The 15,177-nt window shown below is 52.6% G+C and overlaps 8 protein-coding genes across 8 annotated transcripts; 3 read left to right on the forward strand and 5 right to left on the reverse strand.

The window, feature by feature from the left end:
• Positions 1 to 582: 582 nt before the first annotated feature.
• Positions 583 to 1,067, forward strand: LTS14_003547 (uncharacterized protein; the record flags this gene model as incomplete). Its single annotated transcript, XM_064836250.1, has 2 exons — positions 583 to 955; positions 1,003 to 1,067. The coding sequence occupies 2 exons, from the start codon at positions 583 to 585 to the stop codon at positions 1,065 to 1,067; spliced, it is 438 nt and encodes a 145-aa protein (XP_064696459.1).
• Positions 1,068 to 1,369: 302 nt separating this feature from the next.
• Positions 1,370 to 3,169, reverse strand: VPS62 (Vacuolar protein sorting-associated protein 62; the record flags this gene model as incomplete). Its single annotated transcript, XM_064836251.1, has 1 exon — positions 1,370 to 3,169. The coding sequence occupies one exon, from the start codon at positions 3,167 to 3,169 to the stop codon at positions 1,370 to 1,372; it is 1,800 nt and encodes a 599-aa protein (XP_064696460.1).
• Positions 3,170 to 4,419: 1,250 nt separating this feature from the next.
• Positions 4,420 to 5,715, forward strand: LTS14_003549 (uncharacterized protein; the record flags this gene model as incomplete). The annotated part of the gene is made up of 1 exon (XM_064836252.1): positions 4,420 to 5,715. One exon carries the CDS (start codon positions 4,420 to 4,422, stop codon positions 5,713 to 5,715), a length of 1,296 nt encoding a protein of 431 aa, XP_064696461.1.
• A 326-nt stretch (positions 5,716 to 6,041) lies between these two features.
• LTS14_003550 (uncharacterized protein) lies at positions 6,042 to 6,431 on the reverse strand (the record flags this gene model as incomplete). The annotated part of the gene is made up of 1 exon (XM_064836253.1): positions 6,042 to 6,431. The coding sequence occupies one exon, from the start codon at positions 6,429 to 6,431 to the stop codon at positions 6,042 to 6,044; it is 390 nt and encodes a 129-aa protein (XP_064696462.1).
• Positions 6,432 to 7,571: 1,140 nt separating this feature from the next.
• LTS14_003551 (uncharacterized protein) lies at positions 7,572 to 8,578 on the forward strand (the record flags this gene model as incomplete). The annotated part of the gene is made up of 3 exons (XM_064836254.1): positions 7,572 to 7,587; positions 7,643 to 7,657; positions 7,716 to 8,578. The coding sequence occupies 3 exons, from the start codon at positions 7,572 to 7,574 to the stop codon at positions 8,576 to 8,578; spliced, it is 894 nt and encodes a 297-aa protein (XP_064696463.1).
• A 291-nt stretch (positions 8,579 to 8,869) lies between these two features.
• DAL5 (Allantoate permease) lies at positions 8,870 to 10,791 on the reverse strand (the record flags this gene model as incomplete). The annotated part of the gene is made up of 7 exons (XM_064836255.1): positions 8,870 to 8,899; positions 8,960 to 8,996; positions 9,050 to 9,227; positions 9,289 to 9,901; positions 9,958 to 10,293; positions 10,355 to 10,501; positions 10,561 to 10,791. The coding sequence occupies 7 exons, from the start codon at positions 10,789 to 10,791 to the stop codon at positions 8,870 to 8,872; spliced, it is 1,572 nt and encodes a 523-aa protein (XP_064696464.1).
• Positions 10,792 to 11,259: 468 nt separating this feature from the next.
• Positions 11,260 to 12,413, reverse strand: DAL2_1 (Allantoicase; the record flags this gene model as incomplete). The annotated part of the gene is made up of 2 exons (XM_064836256.1): positions 11,260 to 12,242; positions 12,305 to 12,413. The coding sequence occupies 2 exons, from the start codon at positions 12,411 to 12,413 to the stop codon at positions 11,260 to 11,262; spliced, it is 1,092 nt and encodes a 363-aa protein (XP_064696465.1).
• Positions 12,414 to 12,574: 161 nt separating this feature from the next.
• Positions 12,575 to 15,028, reverse strand: DAL2_2 (Allantoicase; the record flags this gene model as incomplete). The annotated part of the gene is made up of 1 exon (XM_064836257.1): positions 12,575 to 15,028. The coding sequence occupies one exon, from the start codon at positions 15,026 to 15,028 to the stop codon at positions 12,575 to 12,577; it is 2,454 nt and encodes an 817-aa protein (XP_064696466.1).
• Positions 15,029 to 15,177: the final 149 nt, after the last annotated feature.

Below are 15,177 nucleotides of genomic sequence, written 5' to 3' on the forward strand. Positions count from 1 at the left end.
TGACAACGTCACTGGCATCGCCTATGATGCCTTCAATGACCACGCTCTATACAAGAATCTCTCTGCTGTCCACAATCACGACTGTGGACCCCTTTGCAGATCCCCAAGATCCCTTCTTCAAAAGGCCGTCAGCCTTCCGCACAGCCGTTTGTGATGACTGTCCCTATGCCGGCATATCGGGGGGTTTTCCCGATGGAGAGAAGCCTCTCACTTCTGCCACTCTCACCTCCGCCTCACCTACTACTAAAATCTTGCCTTCGTCTGCAGGAAGCTGGATCGTGGGACCGATCGACCCGAACGGACCCTGGTATCGCCACCACTGGATCCTCACTGCTACCTTGGCCCTACTACTCTACATTGCTGGATCCACACTAATGCTGCTGCTGCTGCTTGTCTGGAGAATCATCGATCTTCACGGAAATGCACGTGGCTTTTGGTCCTGAATTTGTATTCTTACTAACGTAGAGACTCTAGTTATATTTTCGCACACCTGCGCCGACAGCTGGCGAGCTTGTACGTGCTCGCGAGGCACGGAGGGAGGAAACGAGATTAGATGAGGCACGACTCGAGAGAGCGCGGGAGATGGAACGGCATCGAGCGGCTGCGCGAGCTCAAGCGCGGCGCGAGCGTGATGCTGAGATTAGGACTAATGTGCCGTCCGACTTCGATCTCGATGCGAGAACCGAACGAGCTCGAACACTGGACGTTCTGGAAGGTGCACCAAGGACAGGGACTAGCCGCTTACTCACTACCTACTCCCAGAATCCCACCACCATGAGAGACCACGATCGCGCTGGCGCCGAAATCGAAGACGAATTCGACGCCACTGGCCTCGATCTGGAAAGCTTCACTTCCAGTAGACTCGACAGCGGACATGCAGTAATGACTGATAAGAGAAATGGCCGGGTCATCACTTCCAATGTAGATGGGACTGAGGCGCATATGCTGACGATGGGTGAGCCAATGCAGTGTTTTCGCTTGTATGAGCTGAGGCAACTGCAGGGAAGGATGGCGGCTGCTGGGGGGATGTGAGAGGTGACTACAATGAAGTGGCCTGCGCAGCGTGAAGCGACGTTGGAGCGGCATCCCAGCGATATCCGGTCGGCGAAGGCAGATGCACTCTCCTTACGGTTGCGTGCCTAAGTGTTGAAGCATCCGAGACGCATCTTGAACAGCGATGCTTGTATTAGGGATGTCATTTTGTGTCTAGGTAGCTCATCAGGGGAGCAATATAGTTCATCAATCTATCTATCATGTCTATTGTCCATTCCTTCTACCGAGCATACCAGCCATAAAGAGCAAAGGAGAAGGGTATCATAAAATCCATTTCGGTCATGCAAAACATATACCACTATCCCAATGCTCCTCATCAAAACGCATCGTCCGTGCTGTTGCCACCGGGTAACCCGCCTTCCTCATCTCCCCCTCCATCGGCAGGTAGCGACTCAGGCACCTTCAACTTCCTCCTCCCCTTCCCAAGCCAATGCCGAACATGACAAACCCCTCTGTTCTGACAAATCTCCTTCCTGCCTAGACGTTTGAAAGCGGGACCAGTGGGCCCGTTGACGTAGTGGTATTGGCCTGCAAATCTGTACTGTCGTGGGTCGCCGAGGGGATAGTACTTATCGCCCCAGTGGCCCGCGTAGTCTAGCCAGCTGGTCGGTGCGTAGGGGTTTAGAGTGGATGCTTTCGAGGTGTGCGTGCTGGCGTTGTAGACGAAGGATTTCAGGTTGAGGGTAGGGTCCCAGATCGGTCCGCGGTCTGTTTGGTCGTGGAGGAGACCCCAGGGTAATACATAAGGATGCAGTCCAGGGGTGGCATACATGGCATGGCTACCCAATGCGGAGTAGGCCACCGGTCTGTTCGCCGCGCGCGCTACGGTCGCGTTACTTAGACTTCCAAGCATCGTCCCGCTTCCGTCAGGGTTTGGAAGATACTTCTCCACAGCTGCCCAAGAATAGGCGGCGCCGAAGTCGTGTTCGGAGAAGAATACTGAAGTAGGTTTGCCGTGCACGAAGCGGATGGCCGTGTGTTCCCAGTCACCTACGTGGTTGCCGAAGCGGATATTTAAGACTTTCTGGCCTAGGTTGAAAGAGTAGAAGAAGAACCAGAAGGCGTCTACAGTGCCGTTGCCTTTGTCAGATACTAGGAGGATTGCTGGAGCTTTCGAGCGGCCGAAGGCCGTGTTCGCAGGTTCAATTGTTTGTAGTGTCTGTTCGTCTATTATGCTGCGCTTTCGAAGGTCAGGCCGAGGGTTTGGAGGTGGCGGATTCAGTAGGTCGGCACACTCGCCATGGAGAGGATCGCAGAAGGTATCGCAGTACAGGTCGCTTTTGCCACACCAGCCGCTGATCGAACAACACTGACCGAACCTGCTCCCTTTGCATGTCGAGCCGCTGTTGCCACCACATCTCCCATCGTCGCTTGGTGTGAGATCACTAGGTAAGCCTACACTGTCCCAGAAGCCGGTCTTCTTCACATCACTTTCCGCCATCATTTCATGGTCATCGTCTGGCCACGACGCGTCCTCATCGCCATGTTTCCACGACTCAGGCATGCTTGGGATATTGTGCTGGCTCGTAAGCCAATCCGGATGTTCCTCCACATTGTCGTCACTTTGCAGGTACACATATCTACCATGTCTGCCCGCCTCGATATCATCCAGATCGTTCAAGTTCGTGAGATTGCGGTCATTGGCCATTTTCGGTATCAGCGTATAGTTCAGCCGTGGCGACATATGTGTAAGATGCTCTGCAAGGTCGCTAGGCCAGAATTGTTCTCCAGAGAACAAGTGAACATATGGCGCATGCTTGAAAACATAATCCGGGATCTCACGAGAAGCCTTTTCGGCATGCGACCATGTATCCGGGTCCTCCTCGCCAGAGTCCCAGAACGGGGCAAACTTGGGTAGATCATCAGGTACATCGTCCTGCGAACCCGACCATGTCCAACCACTCCGATTTAACATATGATACGTCCCACATAACTCAAACCAGCGACATAACTGCCGGTCTATCCAAGATCTTGAGCTAGCGACCCATTGTGCATTCTCTAGCCGCTCATTGAAGGTGCCACCTGGTGTGACGTGTACTCCGATGCCGGTGAGGATTATGTAGGTCAAGGCGACACCGATGAAGCCGAAGAACCATCTTCGGCCGGGTCGTTGCATCTGTGGAGGATGCAGTGCACGTATGTGATGGCGGTGTGGAGATGTGAGGTATATGCTGCCCAGGCCCGCTACGTTGTGGCTACCGAGTTCTACTCATACTTTGATGCGTCGCCCGTCCTCGATCTGACTAGGCGATGTGATGTTGTGTTACGAATGATCGTGTGGAGCAAATAGATCGATGGTTGAGTGAGGAATGTCAGATGCCAAGCCAGGCGTGGGTCGATAGGTTGGAGTAGCAGTGATGTGACGTTCAAGGCTGGCGAGGATGCGGTGTCGGCGTGAGAGTGAAGACGATGCTTGGAAGGAAGCGGAGCGAGGCGGTGGTGAAGTGTGGTGTCAAGGTTACTGTGGACGGGCGGAAGTATTCGGTTATCACTCCGCTGGTGATTTCTTAGGATCAACAGGACGCTGCAAGGGCGAACCGCTGGCGCTACGCTTGTATGTACTTATCGTGACTACTGTAAATACACGAGCCTGTGACTACTGTAAATACACGAGCCGTCCAGTAGTGATGTGTGTATAGTCGAGTAGCGAATGCGTACACCGCTCGGCGCAGTAGTGGAACCAAGGATCAGTCTCGTGGAGAGCACAGTAAAATCCGAAGTGGATACTCCAAAGCTTATATAGCATCTATTGTCTAAAACCACCCTGCGATGGCATGATCCGGCAGGCGGCAATCTTTACACTAGACAATGCCCTTCTCCGCCAGCCAATCTGCGTGTAGGTCAGTCATGCTTCGTGCCCATGCTCGCTGCTCTTGGTCACGCGGCCACGCAAGCACCGGCTAGGTACCCTTCTTAGCTGCGTCACTGACAGAATCGTATCATTATCAATAGCCGTTCTTAGTATAGTATGCATCTGCGATAGTGAAACCCTGCAGTTTCAGCCATGTCAAGCTTTTGCCAATGCCGCAGTTCGGCTGCACGACTCGAAGCTTCCGAAGTACAACCTCCAATCGTCCGGACACATGCGCGACGTGCTGCCAATAGGTGGAGTGTGAGTTGGGAGGACGGCGACGACATGCAAGCAATCAACAGATACCGCATTGCCACACGACCAGAAAGCGCAACGATTGACGGCTGCATTCACATGTCACAAATTTTGGCGAGAATGGAGCGAGATGACCAATGATCCTTCCCGAGCTGTCCACGCTGAGCACACGACGACCTGAGTGGCGAAGCTCGCATTGATTACTATTCCTGGACTTGGTGGATGCTGTATCTCCTAGCGACTAGACACACTCGGACGTGATGGAGGACGATTCGGAATGGGAGTACGAATACGACGAGCACGAAACGGAGGATCTATATTTCACACTGGACCTGACAACACACGTACCCGACGCCGTCCCAATCGCAAAATCCGCTCGCAATGGCAAGCCTGCTCCAAGATTAGCGCCTCCTGCCAGAGAGCAGACACCGCTGGAGCCTGCCAAGCTTCAGATCCTGGACCTGCACACGAAGAATCCTTTCGTCAAATTCAATGATGGCGTCTACAGCTGTCACTGGCATATCGATCTCGGCACTCAGATCCATGTTGTAGAACAGGGAGCCATTGCGGACCCGGTGAGGAAAGGCCATGTGCTTGATGTGGTTGCCACATCCCAGACACGACTGTTAGCAGAACCTGTCACTTTGAAGGCACGGCCAGGCGCAATTGACCTGACTAGTGAAGAACATGGCGAGGTTGCGAGCACTGACGATCCGGCGGCCGTATCATCAGCTCAGCCACTTCCTCCAAGTGACTTGTCTACCTTGCAACCTGGTCAACAGCTGGTCGTTCCCCCAGAGGTTGTGAAGAACCCTGTCATGGCGGCACAGGCATCGTTCTTTGAGCGGCTATCGGCTATTAAGCTCGCGAAAGGAGAGAACGATATTATCCCTGTAGGCGCAGTGAAGTTCTATGCTCCGCCTGCGAACGAGGATGAGATTAGGCAACGAGCATTGGCTGCTGCCAGCCAGCAGGAGATCGCTGCAGACGTGCCCACAGCGACTGCTCGTCCCAAGGGCAGGGGCAGAAAGCGGGCGCATGGAGAGATGGCTACCGATGACCTGGCGGCGAACGCTCGGCCTGCAAAAATTGCTGCAAGAACGAGTGCCGTGTCCGCAATGCCTCACCCAATTCTTCCTCCGGATAGCGTTCATGAGACAACACTGCCATCGTCGAGTACCGTGCAGTACCGTTTGCCGGGACAAGACGTGAGCCCTCGGAAATTTCCATCCACAGCACTTGAAGAGCGTAAAACTACACGGCCAAGCTCTGAAGTTCAGCAGCACTTCTCGCCGGTACCCTATTCATTACCGAGCTCGTTCCCGCCAGAAAAGTCACTCAGCCCTACCATACCAGAGCATGCTACTTCACCTGCAACCCAAGAAGCTTCGAGCACGGTTGCGCCTCAGCCATCGCTAGAATCTCGGTCGCAGTCAGGTAATGCGCTGGCTGATCTACTGAGACAATCGCCAACGAGTATGCCACCCGATGGCCCTTCTGCTAGTTTGGCAAGGCCATTTTCCGAAGCTAATGGCGCGGCTACTACACCTGATTGAAGGGCCCCGCCTTCCCCAACAAGCAACTTCATGTGTGGGCCTAATGCTACACATGCATCTGTGTACATATCAGCGATATGTGTACACGAGCTTGCTGCAACGACGTCTGGCAGAAGAGCTCTAAGCATGAAGCATAGAAGGCAGCTCGACCATCGTACATTGAATATGATTTCGTGACGAAGATCTTGACGATGTAGACATAGATAGAGGCTTGATAGAGCAATTGACATTGAGTTTGCAATGTACGTAACGCGGGGGTGACTGCCCGACGATCACTGCACGAGCATATAAGATATAGCCTCCGCACGGAATCCGAACAATACAGGTCACTGCTTGAGCCACTTTGACCACTCTACGTCTGGCTCTCCCGCCCCACTGTCTTCCACAGGGGTATCGCGCGCGGTGTTCTCCTCCTCCTCACCTGCAAGCCTACCCAAGTCTGCGTCACGCTGAATCTCAGCCAAGGTCTTGAACTCTGGTGGCGAAAGAGGGCGCTTCCGCGAGGTCATGCTCTGCTGTACAGTACGCGTGGTACTCATGAGGATATCAGTCAGACTCGGCCCTCTGCCAGCCATGTCTTCCAGAGCAGTGGCTAGTCTTTGCAGGACGAGGTTCACAAGCCGTTGGGGGGTCGGGGCCGTAGTGGTTGGTTGTCGATCGCTGGGGTCGCTCGTATGGTGGGACCTCTTGAGTGTCGTGGTGGAGGGTGGCGGCATGGATGCTTGCTATGCATCCGAAGCCTGGGAGACGTTCGAAGCCTGGAGGGTGCTTGGTAAATCGAAAATACCTGGAGTTAATGTAGTGTCAATTGCTTGAGGCTTCCTCCCGAATGTGAAAGCATTGGATGCCTGGGATGCGCTTAAAGCCTGGGCCGTCTCTGGTAGTCCAAACACACTTGAGGTTGATAGCGTATCACTGGCCAGAGGCTTGAGTCCGAACGCGAAAGCATTGGATGCGAATTGCGATTTCGATGACGGCTGAGCACCGTTTGTAGAACAGCCCACAGCTCCTTGGATCTGGCATTTTCGATGGCTTGAGACATGCAACCTTGCTCCATCCTACCTTCTGGATCCTTGTATAAGTTTCTCTGCTGTCGAGTCGGCTACTGTCCTGATCTGATCTGATGTGATGATATCTGTGGGAAGATAGTAGCTGATTGCCGTTGGTGGAAACATACATGTGTGACACGAGTTGAAGTAGCAAGGATTACGGTCTATATAGCCTACCGGCGTGAGGAAATTGCCTACCACAACACTAGCTTGACCCGTCTGTCCTTGCTGGTTGTCTCTTTGCTAGTTTGAAGAGGGAAGGCACTTTCGTACAAATTCCATCTTCGTCCAGGCCAGAAGCAGGCTCGACTGAAGACAAATATGAGTCCCATTCCATTGTTCGTGGACGAGACGGCTTTTGGCCTTTTCGCCGTCATGTAGGAGGGACAATGCCTCGGTATATCCGAACCATCCGATCAGAAGGTTTCATATTGCTTGCTCAGATGTGTGGTGATTGGGATTCGAAGCATGTCAGCAGCATCCACGCCACACTCTCAGAAGAGAGCATGTGTGAATGTGTGCCGTAAAGACTAGCTCATCGTCCCGGGTTTAGTTTGGGATGAGGAAACCAGAGACACAGCGCCGAGGTGCGGCGGTGCATGTAGAGGCAAACGGTGCCCTTCCCCTTATAGATAGCGTCTCTTTACGATCACGTGTATGTCAGAGTGAATGAAAGAAGTCGTGGCGATCAGATCTGAACTCCGTCACGAATCTTTTGCTTGCGTTACATAACGAGCTTGGAAGAGAAGACAACGTAGCCATACCTCATGCTGTCTGACTGATTGATAGTAGATCTAGGCAAGCACTATGGGTTCAAGGTATGGTACGTCTCTTCCCGCGCTATGCATGTGTCATAGTAGGATGCTGACACGCACCAGGCACAATCATCATGGGTATTGTCCTTGCATATACTCACAGCTGTCATAAACCTCCTCTGACACGAACCGCCAGGTCCTGCCGGTGCAGGGAAGACCACTTTTTCCTCCGCTCTCATACAACATCTGCGAAATAACAAGCGATCATGCTACTACATCAACCTTGATCCAGCGGCCGAGGACTTCGTCTACGAACCTGACCTGGATATCAAAGACCTGATCACCCTTGAAGATGTCATGGAAGAGCTGCACCTCGGGCCAAACGGCGGCCTGATCTACTGCTTCGAATTCCTGCTGGAGAACCTAGACTTTCTGACCGATCCACTGGAGAATGTCACGGAGGAGTATCTAATCATCATCGATATGCCTGGCCAAATTGAGCTATACACACACGTCCCGATCGTACCGAGTCTGATCAAGGCACTCACGAAAGGTAGTCTCAACATCAGCATGTGCGCAGCATATCTGCTAGAAAGCACATTCATCGTCGATCGTTCAAAGTTCTTCTCGGGTACACTTAGTGCAATGAGTGCCATGCTGATGATGGAGCTCCCACACGTGAACATACTCAGCAAGATGGATTTGGTGAAAGGTCAAATGGCACGGAAAGAGCTGAAGAGGTACATCGACCCGGATATCAGCTTATTGCAAGACGCGCCAACGAGCGGTTTGGTATACGAGTACAAGGATGGGCTGGACAATGGTGATCCGACGGACGCACAGAAGGTCGTGTCCGGCGACTCATTCGCCAAGCTGAATCGTGCTGTGGGTCAGCTGATCGATGACTTCAGCTTGGTGTCGTTCCTAAAGCTTGATGCGCAGGATGAGGATAGCGTAGGAGCGGTTTTGAGCTACATCGACGATGCGATTCAGTTCCATGAGGCGCAAGAACCACGGGAACCGAACGATGATCTAGGTGACGGAGATATGGGTGAATAAAGGAGGAAATTACGAGGCACGGGAATCGAAAGAAATATTTGATCATGTGATCAGCCATGAATTGGCTACTGACAACATCGCGCAAGCAGCAAGGGAGTCGACACAGGCCCTGCAGAACAGACGAAGCTTGCGACGCGGGGCCTAGCAGTGATACAAAGACTTAGTACCTGCCAAGGCCCAGCGGACCAGATAGACTTACTCGAGGACGCAGAATCGCTCAAGCCGATACGGAACTATCCTGAGGTGGCCAATAAGATGCGGCAGAGCCTTCGAAAGCGGCTCCATGGTCATCTACAGAGTGTAAACAAACTCAGGGTTCTCCTGCAGTAGTTTGTCAGCATATGATCTTCCTCTTCGATCCACTTCCTTTCACAAGCATACCTTATCTGTCAGATCAAGCCACTCTTGGTTCTCGAGCCTGCAAAAATATGTCAGCAATAGCCTCTCATACTAGGAGCCTGGTAAACCGACTTGGTGTAACTTGGGTCTGCCCTTAACCTTGCCTTCTGCGCATTCTGCCTTCTGCACCAGACATATATGAATGCCATAACGACCAAGCATGCACACCAGCAAGCAATGATTGTCACCTCGGCCGGCACATAGCGAGGTGCATCTTTTGGTCTAAAGGTTTGTGGACCGATGATATTGCCTATGATGGAGATTAGACCGCGAGCGTCTCGCAACACAACAGCAAGGAAGACCCTGCTTACCGACACAATATGCGATCAGATACAATGCTGCTACTGTGGTCTTTTTGGTGTAGCCGGCAATGTTACTGCTGATCAATGACAAGAAAGCCACGAATGGACATGCAGATGCCTGGGTAAGGTAGTAGCCGCCCAGGCGACCACTGTTGTTCTCCAGCGGCAGACCGACGATGAGTGCCATCCCAATAATACTGAGCACCAGGCCAATAGAAGCAAAAGCTATCCGATTGCTATACCGATCCCCGAGATAGCCGAAAGCGATCAGGGTAATGACTTCCACTGCGCCTCCAGGTGTGCCGTAAAGCAAGGACTGTTCGGCCGTGTATCCAAAGGAAGTAATGAGCTGCGAGAAGAAGTTGCTGATACCGCCGTTGGGAATGTCGGCAATGAGAGCATATGCCACAAAAGCCCAAGTTATGGGGTCCGTCAGAGCTTCGCGGACCTGGTACCATTTGAAGTGCTTGTTGCCGACTCCTTGTTGGTTGACACGGATACGCTCGATGGCTAGTACGCGGTCTTCCTTGCTTAGCCAGCGGGCGTTGAGTTGGTTATCTGGGATGATAAAGAGGAAGAGAATGCCCATTGAGACGGTTAAGAGGCCGGTGAGAAGGAATACCTGGAATGCTCGTTAGCTACGATATCATGTCTGGATTGAGGTAATCAGGAGCTCACGATTTTCCATCCTGCCAACGACGTCTGATGGTTTGCCGTGCCCCGGGCGATTCCGTAGGCCACAAGTCCACCAAAGATCTGCGCCCAGCCGTTGAAGGAGAACCAGATGCCTGTTCTCGTCCCTTGCTCCTTCTTAGTGTACCATTGTGAAGTGATCAAGGCGAAGCCGGGGGTCACCGCCGCCTCACAGACCCCCAACATGAACCTGATGGCTACCGCACCAGCAAAGTTCTCTACGGCAGCGAAGCATGCCAACACCACGCCCCACGCTATGATGCAGGCCGCAGAATACTTGCCGATTGGAAGCCTTTGCAAGAGGCGGTTCGTGGGATACTCCTACCTGGCCGTCAGCAGGGCGATGTAAAGTATGATGAGCTTCTCTCGTGAGCTCTCTTACCCAGGCAATATAACCGAAGTAGAACATGGAGCCCAACCATTGGTAGTCGTCGCGGACAAGTCCAATGTCCTTCTTGATACCCATGACGGATGCGTAGGATATGGTTGTCTTGTCCAAATAATTCAGGCCGTAAACGATACACATGACCTGCGAAGAGCATCAGACCACACTACTGACTTCATTTTAAGTACGTGAATTAAGCTCACCGGTATCAAATGCCAGTCTATAATTCGCAAAAGTCGTTTATTCGTTGCTTCATCGATATGAATGACCTGTCCAGGATGGCTCTGAAAGGCCTTCAAAGCTTCGTCGGCATCGTGAGAGTGCTCCAAGATCTTCTTATCCACGCTTCCTGAGCGGATGGCGTCGGCCAATGGGGAAGGCAACTCCTTCTCGACGTTGGGATCAAGGTACGTCTGCTTTTCTTCGTCCGCCATGACGGGCCACCTGTGTAAATAGTCAAGGAGAGAAAGATTGAGATAATGTTCGAGGAGTGCAGCAAAGAGAGTGAGGTTCACAAACGAATACCTACGAACTATGCACGTACGCAATGGTCACTACCGGACGGACAACGGCTAGATAAGGTGTGGAGGCGTATGTAAGGTTGCATCCTGTTGCACGTCAACAGCATCAAGGTCGCGTGGGAGGCGCATGAGATAGACAAGCTGATGTCTTGTTTGAGAAGGTGGGAGCAGAGTGATGCAGCGGGGAGATTGTCGATCGCATGCGCCAAGGATGAACATTTGATAACCTCGAGACGAAGCTCCTTCCAAGCACGTGAAGGCTACGATCTTGAGATGCATAAGACAAGACTGCAGTGCTTGGAAGTCTTACTTGAGTCTCTTGTGTGCCTTGGTGGCCAAGCATCAGCTTTCTCTGGGCATCGAAATCTCAGACAACATCGCTCAACTCTCTCCGCGTCGACCAAACACTCTTATCCTTTTCACCCCACCATCAGGTATAATGACCATCTTCACAAAGCGATATGCCTTGCCTACGTCCCTCAGCTCACTGGCATACTCGTGCTCCTTATCAGGGCCTGTTTTCTGCGGAGGCAAGATCTCAACCCAGGATCCATCGTCTACACCAAGCGCCTTCCCATTGCCATTTCCCGGAGCAGCGTAAACGGCGACGTTCTGTGGAAAGTTGCCTCGGAAGTGCGCAGTGTCGATGACCAGCTTCTCGATCACCCCGACTATGCCGAGCTTGATGATGACCCAGTCAATATGTTGACCTCTTGAGCGCTTAGTCTCCCACCCATCGCCCATATCTAAGCCACGACCAGGTAACAGCAGATTGTCTTTTGTGCCGAAGTGTTGATCTGAGCATGAGACTGCTACACCTCCGTTCACTGTAGCCGCCAGGTCGAACGTAGCATTCAGATCCTGTGGCAGCACTGGCACGACCTCGCCGTAGAGTCTGAAACGTGCTATACCGCCGTCTGGGAACATCTGTAGCCGGACGTGGGTGTATGCCTTGCTCGTTGGCTTATTCAACAGCCAGCCATGTCTTTGGCTCGGACCACAAGGTTGCTTAGGCAGTATAGTCTCCCATTCCCTGAAATCCTCCCTTTTCACATCCTCTTCCCCGCCATCGCTCAAGAAACATCCTTCTACGCCCACTTCAGGTGCTTCATTGCCACTGAAGTGTGCTGTATCGATCTCAACACCCTTGAACTTCCCTGATGCGACTCCTAGTCTTATCACGACCCAGTCGAAGGGCTTAGTGTTGTGTCGCCGTGTCTCCCAGCCATCATACCATGCTCCTGCATGCGTGAACACTCCTGGTCGACGGATCGGTGGGGTGGATGTGGTGAGGTTGGCTGCTTCGGCGAACCATTCGTCGGAGCAGGCGAGGATGCGGGAGCCGAGGGCTTTATTGATGAGGTCTGAACGAGTGGGAAGTAAGTGTACTGCATGGTCAAGCGCAAGAACATGTCTGTAGACGTACCAATGCTATCTGACTTGAATGTCGAATCGATGTGTTCGGCCTTGACGGGTGTTACCGCTTGCTGGACGATATCCTCGACAGTCTCCGACGACAGTACTGGAGCCTCCATGTTCTGCCTCAAGCTTAAAATGTTCGTCTGGCACGTTCTTCGTACGAGGAAACAGATAAAACATTTCCTAGAGCTATCACACAAGCTCAATCGATAGGCATGTCGGAGCTGGCCGATATCGCTATTAGACTCTCGGCCGCGCCCGCTCTATCATTATCAGGTCAGGTGGAGTCCGTATCACTAAATCGTGCATTCTCATAAATCTTGAGGTTACTGTCCTGTCGTCCTTCTGGATCCAGCTTGACCAGGAAGTCAGGAGGCACCGAGGGGATGTATCTCTTCTCCCTTTCGCGGTTGACACCGCCGAAGCCGGCGCCGTAGCTCACGAGCATATCCGTTGAGGTGGGAAGGTGGAATGGCAGTAGTAAAGCTGGGTTGAGCAGGTTCTGCTCTGGTGGTTCGTCGTCGTCTGGATGTGGTGTCATTGGCGGCTGATGTCCGTTCGTATCTTGTGGCGTCGCCGGCGTTCGTGGTGCGCCGGAGGATGTGGCGGGATGGGTGTCAACATGCAGGGCTCGTGGTCTACTCTTGATTTCTTGTACGAGCTTCAACGCAGCTTTATTCAGAGTCTTCTCGCCGACCTCTGCTCGATAGTGTTTGACAGCATGTAAGAGCTGCTTGGCAGACATGCCAGGTAACTGCTGCAAAGTCGTTTCCATAGCATCTCGGTCCTCGCCAAGTGATGAGAAGCACTGCAGCCATTGTAAGAGCTGTACGACGGGAGCCAGATGCTTCCGAGCAGAATCCATGGTGCTTTCACCACTTGCGGTCATGGTGCCATTTTCGAAGTGCTCAGGCTGGCGATTGTTAGTTCTCGCCCAGTCTTCGAGAGTTGAGATGTTCATGCGAATCTGCATTGCTTTGGTGCGAGCCAAGTATCTCTTGTTGGACATTATCCGATTGAAGATCTCGGCTCCAAGCCAGTAGTACAGTTGTGATAGGATCTGCGCGACGATGACTGAATGTACGTCGTAGAGATCCAGTACGAACAGCGTAGAGGAGAGAAGTGACGTGATGTTGCGTGGCGAGACTTGTGCTTTTCGTCGTGGTGACGGAGGACGGAAGCGCTTCTCTGCTGGCTCAGGCTTGACTTTTGACTTTGTACGTAAGAACTTCCACTCGTTCTGGAACGCAATATCCTCAAATCCCGGGATGGTCTCGTGATCCAGCATGGCAGCGTCCAGCACCTTGTCCATACGCCTCTCAGCATCTCTAATGATGAGGATGTAGATCTCGTGGATCAGCTCCGCCATCTGGACCTGGAACTGGATGGTCGCCTCTGCTAGGCCAGGGTCCTTCTTCAAATAGTACAGTAATAATGTAGCGTTCGATATCCAGAATGCTAGTATTGTCATGTCCCATTGATGCCGATCAACCACGGCATAGATCTTCTCCTGTGCAGAGTCGAGCCAGTCTGCCAATAGCTCTCGGTTCGCGTGGTAAAGTGCATAACGTGCGCCGAGAAATACGACATTTGCAGGCACCGGCTTCTGAGTTGGCGATCGTTGCGGCGTCATGTTCGTCACCACCACGTCCAGTATGCGCTCAATATCGTTCTCCATAAACACAAACATCTGATCATTCAGACATCGATCCCACACAAAGTCTTGTCCAGATTCTAGATCGTCCGGCGATTCAGGATCCTCATCGAGTCCGAGGTTTCCAAGATCAACCTCGAGATTGATCGAACTGTCCATCATCATCCTTCGCCGCATCTCACTCTCTGCCAGCTCCTCCTCGAAACGCTCCTGTGAAAATCCAGCATTGTAGAAGTCGTCGGCCACGCCAGCGTTGCCAATACTGTACCCGCTGTGCTGCAAGAATTCAGACAGCTCACTATCTAGCGGCATGAAGTCGAGGGCAGTTCTACCACTACTCGACTTCACATCCGTCGAAGCACCATGATCCAGGAGTGTCTTCGCAATATCCTTATGCCGGTTCGTCATAGCCCACATGAGTGCCGTCCACTGATTCCGATCCTGAATATCCACCGTTGCTCCTGCGTTAAGCAGAGCTAGCACGACGTCCTTGTGTCCAAAGCAGCTGGCATATACCAATGGTGGAGTACCCTCTGAATCAACACCATTAATTTCGATCAGATCCGAAGCACCTCCACGCACAAGGCGCTGCACACGCTTGGCGTCGCCATTACTAGCTGCCATGAACAGGAAGTCTTGCAGCGCCTTGCGTTTCTCATCATGCGACAGCTTCTGATCTCGCACGATATCGTCCTCCTCTACCTCGCCAGCGTCTGTCTCGTTTGGCTGACGTGCTCGTGCTGCTAACATGGCAGCCACCCGTGCATCGTCGTTGCCAAGATCTCCATCAAAGGCGTCGTCCGCATCGTTGTGGTTGAGGTCTAGTGAGAAGGAAGTCTGCTTTGCGCGTGGTGTTGTCAGGTATTGTGCTTGGCCAGACCATTCATCGTAGTACTCCGTCTGCTCGGGAAATGTCGCTGGTGCTCGCTTGTCGTACAAGGACTTTGGCAGGTCATCCGGTAGCTGTCGTGGTTGGGGCACCGGCTCTACTTCTTCATCCTCTTCTTGCTCGTCCCGCACAGCATCTGGCTGCTCCTCCGTCGCACGCTCATGCTCATGCTCACGTTTAGCATCCATGGTGTCTGTACCTGTCTATCTCACTGTCTCGTCGTGGAGTGGAGCTTGCATTGTGCTACTACCATCTGGTTGTGGAAGCAGCTGCCTGACGTTTCAATTTGTCTCGGAAGCACCATCGGTAGTCTAGAGCAATATTGTGGCGAGTCACA

This window comes from Recurvomyces mirabilis (assembly GCF_035927965.1).
Source record: "Recurvomyces mirabilis strain CCFEE 5264 chromosome Unknown scaffold_7, whole genome shotgun sequence".
NCBI classification, from domain to species: Eukaryota; Fungi; Ascomycota; class Dothideomycetes; order Mycosphaerellales; family Teratosphaeriaceae; genus Recurvomyces; species Recurvomyces mirabilis.